This window comes from Ascidiella aspersa, chromosome 9 (genome assembly GCF_963924565.1).
Source record: "Ascidiella aspersa chromosome 9, kaAscAspe10.2, whole genome shotgun sequence".
Lineage (NCBI taxonomy): Eukaryota > Metazoa > Chordata > Ascidiacea > Phlebobranchia > Ascidiidae > Ascidiella > Ascidiella aspersa.
Window position 1 is genome coordinate 15243253 of NC_139455.1, and position 11311 is coordinate 15254563.

The 11311-nt window shown below is 35.7% G+C and overlaps 1 protein-coding gene across 1 annotated transcript; it reads left to right on the top strand.

The window, feature by feature from the left end:
• The first annotated feature begins 1572 nt into the window (after nucleotides 1–1572).
• Nucleotides 1573–11108, top strand: LOC146133190 (organic cation transporter protein-like). Its single transcript, XM_083397669.1, has 14 exons — nucleotides 1573–1718; nucleotides 2284–2400; nucleotides 3110–3239; nucleotides 3312–3415; nucleotides 3649–3803; nucleotides 4050–4174; nucleotides 4313–4417; nucleotides 4750–4836; nucleotides 5590–5687; nucleotides 5751–5833; nucleotides 6925–7074; nucleotides 7348–7456; nucleotides 7768–7886; nucleotides 10969–11108. Exons 1-14 carry the CDS (start codon nucleotides 1573–1575, stop codon nucleotides 11106–11108), a joined length of 1668 nt encoding a protein of 555 aa, XP_083253795.1.
• The last annotated feature ends 203 nt before the right edge of the window (nucleotides 11109–11311 follow it).

The following is an 11311-nucleotide window of genomic DNA, read 5'->3' on the forward strand; positions in this document are numbered from 1 at the left end:
TCTTTTTCTTCACGCCCGCTTCATACAACAAGTTTGGCAACATGCCATACTATAGTGCAGTGGTCGGCAAACACCGGTCCGCGTAGGGTTGTTTATCGGTCCGTAGCAGGTTGTCAGATTAAAATTTTGTTTAAACACGAACTGTACGTAAAAACAATTAAATGTATTTTTATATTTAACACATTTACCTTCGTTTTAATATAGCCTACTACTCCATTGTTGATTGGTTTAATAAAAAATCGCAATTAGTATCAAGCTCTCGTTAGGTTCAAAACAACTATAGTCTGTTAATGTGGCTATATGAGTTACATAGCACGTTCACAACATCCATAATGCATATTTTTATTACAATATCTAACTTCTAGTACTTACAAAATATCGAAAAATGGGCTAAAATATCATGTGTTCCAATTTTGAGCGTGCATCTTAAAGTGCAATAGAATTTCATGTAAACAATGTTTAAAAACTATATCCCATAATGAAATAATTTATTATTTTAATTAGGCAGGAAAGGTTTCGAAAATCGTAGGAATATTAATTAATTTTAGCCTCTATAGCAGTGGTTCTCAACCTTTTTTTCACTGCGTACCACCTCGAGCTTCTATGATCTTGTTGCGTACCAACAAATTGTCGAAAAACTAACTTTACTTAAAATTTATTTTAAAAGGGGTGGATTAGCTAATTATAGTTAGCCCGGAAATTTCAAAACAAATGCGACCCACTTCTCTCAAAAAAATTTCTATTTTTCAACTTGCAAGATAGTCGTCAAGTTTTGTGATTCTTTGTTCTTTTGCTATGGATGTCATAAAATAAATTTGCATAGATGTTCCGGAAAGATAATAATCGTTAAAGAAGCATAAAATATTTAACTATACAATCACTACAATGAATGAAAAAATGCTTAATCTTTTGGTAAAACTGTAATTTTACTTAAAAACATACTGCGTACAGCGTACCACCCAAAATGACTTCGCGTACCACTAGTGGTACGCGTACCACAGGTTGAGAACCACTGCTCTATAGTTTTAGATTTTTCTGACATCAACCACGTTAAAAAAAATTTTTGTTGTCAAAAAAGCCATTCTGGCAAGCCTTGTACGTATGTCTATCCTGTGCCCTTCAGGTATTGGTAATATTGGTATACAAGTGTAATTTAAGAAAAAACGTAAAGGCCTAAAAGTTTTATTGAAATGAGCCGCGGGCTGGGTTAAATTAATTTGTTTGGCTGTCCGAATGCCGCCCGCGGGTTTCAGTAAGTTGAATAATTCCTAGATGGAATCTCACTTTGCGACAAAACAAGCATAAAGTTCGCATTGACAGTTGTAATAAATTTCCTTTCCTAAACATTTGTTTTTTTTAAGGCCGGTCCGTGACAAAATTTTAGTTTTAAACCGGTCCGCAGTGCAAAAACGGTTGCCGACCCTTACTATAACTAGCCTACTCTTCTCGATAATTAGGCATTACGGGGTAAGCCTTAGACGGCTTTCAGTTCATAGTAAAACATATATTATTTGTTTTTTAATGTAACTTCAAACAACAGCAATTGTGGAAACGAAACCTTCATTTTGAACTATGATAAATTTTGACCATGTACTTGAAAAGATCGGAGGAATTGGTCTCGCCCAATTTATCATTCTAATTTTTGTGGGATACAGCAATGTTATAGGTGGATACACAGCGCTTGCCACCGTATTTATTGCATACCAGTCCGACTTCAGGTTAGTTGCAAAAGCAATAAATTACGTAGCAAAGAAATTCAAACTCCCGCAGCAACTACTCTTCAAGTTTTTGCGTTGAATGCATAAATTACGAGCAATGAATTTTTAACGGAAGCTATCGTGGCTCAAAGAGGCATTTCTAATTATTTCCATAAAACCCATAAAAGCTGCTTTACCTTTTTTGACTGACGTTGTTTAGTAGTTAATCGTCTGTTATTTTCAAGAGTTGTTAGTGGTATTAGGCCTACTTTTTGTTCGCAAAGTAAAATAACGTTTAAACTTTAACTATGTGTAGTTGACAGTTTTTAATTATTTTAAACTAAACTCAATTTCAGACTATTTGTGTGTTCAGACTATACACCAGACGGAACTATTATATTGTTTTTTAGAATTGTCCTCTTTTAAGTTTTATTCCAGTCCTGTAAACTAACACTTGTGCACCTGCACAACATAAGGCACAATTCTGGTTGCTCTCCATCTTGGGTTTCTTCTGACAACTCAGCGTATTGCAAAAGCGACCAAGTTTTATTTTCACGGCTTTAATTTCATCAAATTAAAAATTTAGATGCAACGTTCCACCACTTGACAACAGCACCGCCTATCCCAGCCTTACCGAAGACAATATTCTTAACTTAACGACACCCTACAACCAAGGATCAGAATCCTACGACACATGTAGACGGTATTTCGATAGTTTTACATATTTGGTTGGCATTTGTTAGATGGATAGAATCGTTAGCGGAATGTATTGACTGACTAAAGTAGACTACCGCAATGCGGCCGTATAGCGAAGCCATGTACCGCTAACAATTACTTTATTCTTATATACCGGTACTGTCTAGATTTGTCCACCCATCGGTCGGGATGTTCGTTCGTAAGAGACACACAGGGACCTGAAAAAAAAAAAAATATTGCAAGCTGCCTCGCTTAGTCTGAATAGTTTATAACTCAGACAAACACAAGATAAAATTAAGAGATGGGGAAAATCTCTATAGCAGTGGTTTCCAACCTGTGGGCTGGAATGGGTTGTCCGGGGGTCGCCGTGTAGCATTTGATAAAGAAACACTTGATAAAAAATAAGTAATAAACCTACTAGGTAGGGCGTCCAAACGTCGACACCAAAACGGCCGATGGCAAACCGGTAACTCCCGATCGTCCCATGCTTTATCCCTACAGTTTCAGGCGTTATTTTTAGGCCTTTTTTCGATGGATTGAGGACTTATTCCGATTGGTTTATATATTATTCAGACGAATTGGAATGTTAAATCCTATTCAGTCGTGGGCATTACTGTGTAATGGGCTTTAGTATGTCGTTGGTCCGAACTATGGTATTATAGAATTTTCTGCTTTAGGCATGCTTTCTATAGGCTTACTGTGTGTTCCAAACTCAGGTACGGCTACGATTTGACAACGTGCGTGCCAGACTCCATTTCCTGCGTCAATCGATCTGCATCAGAAATATATTGTGATGATGGTTACCACTACGATAGAAGCATTTTCTCCGAGACGATCATAACCGACGTGAGATTTTAGGGTTGTTTGACTAAAATCACTGGAATCTCCGCGAACAAACAGATTTTTGTTACGTTTTAGTACGACTTGGTCTGTGACCGGGCATATCTAATTCCACTCACGACGTCCCTGTACTATGTTGGAATTATTGCTGGATCTCTTGTGTTCGGCAATCTATCCGACAGGTATTCTAGCAGTCTCCATCGGATAAGGGTATTAGATTAATTTTGTATAATCCATATAGATGTTTTTTTAACGTACTGTTTGGGAGTACAAGTGGGGGAGGTGATGGCCACGTTTGAGAACTCCTGCCATTACCAAACCTGATTATACACTTTTATCAATAAAAAGTTATACATGTTAGTTGTTGCAGAATAATACATTTGTAGGGGATAATATAAATCGTGTAATTTTGCAGGTTTGGACGAAAACCGACATTAGTTCTGTCAAGCTTGTGTGCCGTGGGGAGTTTAATAGGAGTAGCATACAGCTCCTCGGTGGAAATGTTCACCATATTCCGCACCCTTTGCGCTGCGTTCACATTTGGCTCAAATATATGCTCATTCGTCTACAGTAAGTAAAAAAAATGACGGTAGATTAAGACAAGCAAGTAAAACCACAGAAATATATCGAGAAACAGCGCTGTAGGTTTATCAAAGGGCGACCTATCATCTTAATGGGTTTCAATGCATTTTCTCATCGTGTAGTAGATAGCCGTCATTTCAAACATCATACAGTAAACTTCATATGAAACATCATTAGTGGTGGTTCGCAGCAATGTATTGGAGTGCATACTTGCATTTTGTTCTTTTTTCAAAGTTATGGAATCAACTGGAACGAAATGGAGAACCCTACTTTCTATGATGTATCAGATGTTATTTTCATTCGGATTCATGATACTCGGAGGTCTTTCATACAACTGGAGGAACTGGCACGAACTAGAGGTGGATTTATTAGACAAACTGGCTTTACCTAAGAAAAAAACTGTTTCCCTAACTTATTTTTAAGTAGGCCTATTTGGTATATATTTTTTTAATTTTGTAAAAAACAAAAAAACTAAGTCAATGATATTGATAACCCAGTTGGTCGTTGCAATCTTCACTGCCCCTTTGTTTCTCATCGCCTTGATAATGCCAGAATCTCCAAGGTGGCTTTTTACTACAGGAAAAGAAGAAAAAGGAATTAAGGTGAAACAAATTGTTATTATTACATTTTTCAAGTTTAATTGACCCCTCAAAATAAAGGAATAATACCGCATTGGACTCCATGTTGCGCCACCTTAATTTAAACCCTACTGACATTACGCTCAATGATTTAAGAAACAAAAAATATTTAATTATGATAACTCGTTTTTAATTGTGGGGGGCAACAAATCCAGAAAAACATATTGCGGCTGATATAGTCATATAATTGCGAGGCGAAATACATGGTGATAAACAAATAAAATACAGGTAAACGTCCAAGAAAAGCCATCACGATTTAGTTTTTAGTCTACATTAGCGTTATTGTGCATTTTAAGGTTGTTACCAGACTCGGAAAAATAAACGGTGTTACGCTCACTGAAGAAGATTGGCGTGAAGCAAGAAAGCATACCGAAAAAAACTCGGTAGGATGAAGCTTTTATTATATTTATTCATTATTTTAAAGCGTAACTAAATGGCTGTATAATACTCATAACATTAACTGAACTAAATACACCCAACTTGAATAGGGCTTTAGTGAGACCTAACAATTCGATGTTTAACAAGGATGTGTACATACCAGCTATGTATTTGGCAATTCAAATTTTTGCAAATTTGTGAAAACTTCTTGTATCTAATGCCGTGAGAATTACACAAGCTATTACATAAAAGGAATAAAGGCAACAAAAATAGCGGGAAACATGCCGGCAAAGCATTCCCATTTTTTTTAAATAACAGCGTATTATTAATGTTTAGAAATACTTTTTGGTAAAAGATAGTTATTATTAACGGTAAGGTAGGCTATATCAGTATTTAATTTAGTTTAAAAAATATATATCGTACCCGAACCGAAACGTTGTAAACCTGTTTTGAAACAACCTTATGTCAAACCAGAGCTAAACCGGACTCTTTTTTTAATTGCTTCAAACCGAAATCGGAACTGATCACATTAAAAAAAACTGGAAACCGGACAGGAAAAGGTAAACAGACCAGCTTCCTGCGTAATAAGTTAATTAAATGGTTACCTAAATTATCAAAAAAAAAAACCTGACGATCGTTAATGTTAATAACATGGAGTTTATTTCAAAAAGGACGACTTTTTGTTTGAAAACCGACAAATGAATGTTGTACTTCTATTTTGCTGCTTTCGAGCAACGCTGAGCCACTTATTGCTGCAGGAAAGTGAAGTAACAGAAAATACGAGGAAACACACACAGCTCGATTTGTACAAAACGCCGGGCATCAGAATCACCACCTTTAAAGTGATGTTCAGCTGGTGAGCGTAGTAATATGTTTAAAGTTTAATTGAATCCGTTAGACATGCAGACTTTTTTTCCAGGTGTGCCAACAGCTTCGTGTACTATGGAATTTCGCTTAACGCGGGAGCCCTAGCTGGGGACGTTTTCGTCAACAATACACTGAGTGAGCTTAAACATTTCCTTTAATATCAAAACAAGGTTTATAGTCCAACCTCACTTCGTGATAGGCCCCTTAGAGATTTATGGACATAATTTTAAAATGTGTTTGTTTTACTATCAAATAACAAACTATTCTTTTTGAATTTAGGTTTTTTTTAATTACTAAGTTGCCCTCTGTTACCCAGCAGACTTTAAAACAAGATTTTGTTAAATAACTTAGATTCCAGTCGAGTCATTTGTAAAACAATTAGTTCACAGTCAAGTCATTTTTAACAAAAGTCCAAATCCAAGTCATAGTTACCCAGTTCACGTAGGCTACCATTTCAAATAAGTACCAAGGGAATGAAACTGACGTAACTATAGCCTAAAAAACCACCTTAAAGTATCGCATGCTGAGCAATATTTCGTATTGCAAAAATCAAAACAAAGCGAATAGTATGTTAATATGTTTTTATTTGTTAATGGAACCCAATTTTACTAAAATTTATTCCTGCAAACTTTAAAGCACTTAAATGTTACTAAAGTCAAGTAATTTTGCCCGAAAACGTAGACCAAGTCAAGTCATTTCAAAAACAGTTAGGTCAAGTAATTGACTCAAATCATTAGCCTACAACATTACTGAGTATGTAGGCTCTTGAATGGTCGCGGTCGTAAGTTGCTGATTTATCAAAAGCATGTCTTGCACTTAAATTCTTTTTGGTCGACAGATTCGGTAATGACGAGGTAACCAGGTCTTCTAGGATAAATGGTCCAAACATGGTGCAAATTAGTTTCCAATTAGGTTTATATTTATTTTACATCTTCCTACCAATTTCACCGAATAACTTGTTTTATGGTGACTTGAGGCGAACTGTTGAAATATAGATGAAAACTACAGCCGGTTGTTGAAATTGGCCAGCATCAATTAGTCCAATTTCCGAAACAAAGATTCAAATAAAACTTCAACCAGCAATAAAATCGTTTCCCTGCATAATGATGACATACTTTATAATTACACACACATAGGCCTAAGTGTTTTGAGTAGGCCTACATTTCTCACCATTTGACAAGTTTTTTTTATGCTGCCTAATATAGAAATCATTCGTTTTTTTTTAGACGGAGTCTTTGAAATAGCCTCCTTTATTTTCTGTATACTCGTGATGGACAGAATCGGTAGAAGGCTGCTTATTTCAGCGCTTCTATTTATAGCAGGCGGTGGCTTGCTCGCGAGCGTTATCGTCAACGAATATGCAGGAGAAGACGACGGTAAAATGTTGCTTTCTTTCTTGGTCTGATCGTCAACAAGTTCGTGGCATAGTACAACAAATTTAGAATATGCTTAGTGCATTTAAAGTTTTTTACGAAACACCCCACTAACAACTAAATAACTAAACGTATACCTAATTAGTAATTTTAGTTTAAATAAAGATTATACACATTTCCAATCCCAATTGGTATACGGTAAAATTCAGGCATTTTTGAAACTTTAAAGCAGATGAATTACGAATAACTATATTAATTTAATAAAGGTTTTTTCAGGTTTAATAACTCTCGGCTTAGTCTTTGCTTTCGTGTCAAAATTTGGAATCGCCGGCTCATTCGGTATAATTTACCTTTACACTTCGGAGCTCTACCCCACCGTTGTCAGGTTGTTCATTTTTGTTCCCTATTTTTTATGGTAATTTTTATAGCTATTTACAAATTCGGCAATGGTTTACCGACCTCATTTATAAACATTATACGAAACTGTGCTTCCTCACTATCATACTAGCCGCAAATTGTGTGAATTAGCAACTATTAGGTTACTTAAATGTCCTCAACTAAAAATGTTAATAGGTATATCCAACACTAACACCTTTCAAATATGCACAGTTAAAATTGTCGTATAATGTAATACATACTTACAGTGTAATAATGTAATACATACTTGCAGTCCTACTAGCAAATATTTAATTGCAGAAGCAACGGTGTTGGCAACGGTTCCTTGGCTGCTCGAATTGGTGGAATAAGCGCGCCCTACGTCATAGAGCTGCAGAACACCATTGCGTGGTTGCCTGGAGTTATATTCGGAGTAGTTGGTAAATGTGTTTTTTGACTCGATTACTTACTTTTCAAACTGTGCTAATCATTACCTGACTTTCATTAAAACAATACGAAACTAGACGGGGGTGCGGTTGTTGTATATTTTGTCAGGGGATATATTTTCAGGGCTTAGTGTTTATTTTCAATTTTTACTTTATTTTATTTTTTTTATTTTATTTTATTTATTTATTTTTTTTATATTTTGTGTTGTGTACTTTATATTATATATTTTGTTTTTTATTTTCCTTAACTTGTTTCTGCAAGCAAAAACAGATATGGGCCGAAAACCTCCCCACTTAACTTATGCCTTTGATGCGAAAGGGGTTCAAATATGGCGTAGAATTTGAGGAATGATCGAAACATATATTTGATAAATATAATTTACGTAGATAATGCGTATGGTCATTTTATTAAATTTTGACCAGCTTTCGTGTTTGAAAAGCAAATATTATTATTCTCTTAAAGACTAAAAATGGTTTAACGCCTATGGTTTGCTATACTTTTGCAAGCTTTTACTCGATAATTTTTTGCCATGGCTTGGTCCGAGCAATCACTGTTAAAACAGGCTTTAAATATGTAGTTTTAAACAATATGAAAAACACTATTATGTTCTCAATACGCAAACTATTAAATCGAAAGTTTTGCTAGATGTTTAGGCCTGATGTTGGTAGTATGCTGGTTGGAGCAAGATGCACGACAGGTGCTAACAGAGAGGCGTAGACTGCCTTAAGATTTCGCATTTAAACTTGCGGCGGTAAATACACCCTATTGACACTTAATTATTAGGCGAAGATTATCGCGAAGTAATTGGTCGCCCGAAAAAAAAAACTAACGCCGCATTGAAAGCAAGCATTATAAATGAGTCGCCGATATTCTGCTTTGAACATCTCTACTCGCAATGCTTCCCTCCGTTAATTGTACGGTGGGTGAAACTTTTTTCACGGCTTTACCTCTTTGTGTATTACCGCGACAATACGATGAAATACGATTTGGAGAATATTTGCTATTTGCACCTGTATAGTATGTTACTCCAATCCAACATATCAACACACAATTTTGAGTTGTGTAGGCCTAGTGTTGATATGTTGGATTAGAGTTGCCACCAGATTTCGCATTTAAATTTGCAGCGGTAAAATAAGTTGTTTCTTAACAGCATTAAGTAATTTTACTAAAGAGAAGCCTCGTTTTAAAATGCAAGTCGCACGAGCCCAGTGTTGGACGTGCCACTTCACACAATGAAAGTCTCACGCGCGGGACAATAAAGCACGGCAGGCGGTGAGTCGCTTCGTCACTTCACAAGCTGGACAAAGCAAGCGAATGTGAACGAATTCTGTATGAAAGTTTTTCTGTTGCTAGATGGCAGTCGTTAGCTAGAAAGAGCTAAAACGCAATATTTCAGGTTTTTGCCCCCCAAGCAAAGGCCCCTGGGGGTGCAGCCTCATAAACTTCTACAAAGCACCTACATACCACTCTACGCCATGTCTGAAATTTTGAAGGTTCTACGATGTATACTTTTTCTATAAAGCTTCGGACAAAAATCGGTCTGAAACATACCATAGGAAACCAAAAAAGAATAGCGGCAAAAACAAGATATGTCCCGAAAATAAATTTTCGGCCCATATAAATATCGATATAGTTTAGTTGATGGATTTTCCACGAATTAAACAACACAGAATTGAACTCAACTCCATATTTTAAGTTTCCTTTAATAGCCAGCTAATTAAATACACACAACAGCGGAATGTCACAAAGTGCGCACTCATCACAACGCGAAAATAATTTGATTAAACTCTTTAAATGGAGTCCAAACAGTATTTCGGAACCTATCACTTATTTACCTAACTTACAGAAAGTGCAGTTTTAGTTGGGCAATGGAGGTCGTCGCATATACTCTTTTAGCGGTCGATAAAAAGGGTGATGGTTTTTACTCGTTTATTGACAACATGATAGAACAATCTATTTAATTGCCATACACCGTGATGCGTGTACGAACAACCTATATATAACAAGATTTAAAATTTATCGCTTCCCATAATTAATAGTAGTAAATAACGCATTGTCCTGAAAAACACAAAGTTTAGAATGTTTTGTCTTACATGCAAACAGCAAGAGTATCAATCTTTTTTTAGTTCCCCTTTCGATTTTTCTGCACGTAGCCTAAGCCTATGGCTTACCCATTAAAAATAAGGAACTGAAAATACAAAAAACGTGTTTTATGGTGGCAATGTATAACTTTAGTCTAACTGCAATAAAAGTATAAATTTAGGCCAAAATAAATTTTCAGTTCATTATTGTGTATAGAATTTTCCTAAAGAACCTTGGCTTACATTTACTGTAGTTGAGCAAATAATGTCACAAAGAAATGTAAAAATAATCTTTTACGAAACAGAGAATAATTACTTCCAAAGGCGATAAAGTTGTGTCAAAACACTCGTTGGGGTTGATGTTTAATAGTTTGCTACATATAATAACATTATCATACCAGTGAGTTTTAATTACTACAAGCAATTCATAAGCATCAGCAGCATGGCGGGCATAAATGCTACTCTTGGTAAGGTTATTGATTGATTTCTCGCTCGTCACGTAAACGTAAACGTATGCAACAAATTTTTAACTGCTGAAAAAATTGTTTGCTGACGTCATCGCCAAACCGATGTCACGTTGAAATGTATTTTTACAAAAAAAAATTAACCCTGTGCAAAATTCTGTTTCATTTACACTATTGACGTCATAAGTGAATCTGTGACGTCACAAAACCTATTTTGCCATGACGTTACAAACCTATTTTCCAGATAAAGTTGTTTTGTATACTTTATTGTTGAAAATCAAAAATTTTTGTAACAGTATCACCAAAAAAGAAACTGAAAGGTACTATATTACCCACACAATGATAGAGTAAATCAAACAGAAAATTTTCTATGTCGTACCCACGGGTGTACGCGTACACAAGTTTGAGAACCCTGCCCCAGGTAATATCATTATTCAATATAAAAATTCATAAATCCATGACATTATAGAACGTGAGTATAGATTAACGACGCTTTCTTATTATTTAAGAATTGCATTATTTTCTTGTAGCTGTGTCAGCTGGGTTCGTATCGCTTTCCTTCCCGGAAACTAACGGCGCAGCGACCATGGAAACTATAGAACAGGCCGAAGTGTTTTACAAGACCGGTATAGTGGTCGACATTAACGAGCTTAACGACAAAACACTGTAAGTATAGGGATGCTGGATATTTTTTTGACAAGTGTTGTAATGATTCAAGTCAATGACCTAAGTGCACTTAAGTCACTGTTTTTTTATGAGTCGTTTAGGTACCGTAATCATTTTTAGTAGTTTATAGTTTTATTTTGATATCGGTTATTTGACTTAAAGTTGACTTACCGGGGCTTGAATTGGGCAACTGATGACTTGGACTTT

Coding starts and splice junctions, on each gene's coding strand:
- LOC146133190 (XM_083397669.1), top strand. CDS start 1,573: ATGATAAATTTTGACCATGTACTTGAAAAGATCGGAGGAATTGGTCTC. Junction 3,804..4,049: donor TATATGCTCATTCGTCTACA/GTAAGTAAAAAA, acceptor CTTTTTTCAAAG/TTATGGAATCAACTGGAACG. Junction 7,457..7,767: donor CTCTACCCCACCGTTGTCAG/GTTGTTCATTTT, acceptor ATTTAATTGCAG/AAGCAACGGTGTTGGCAACG.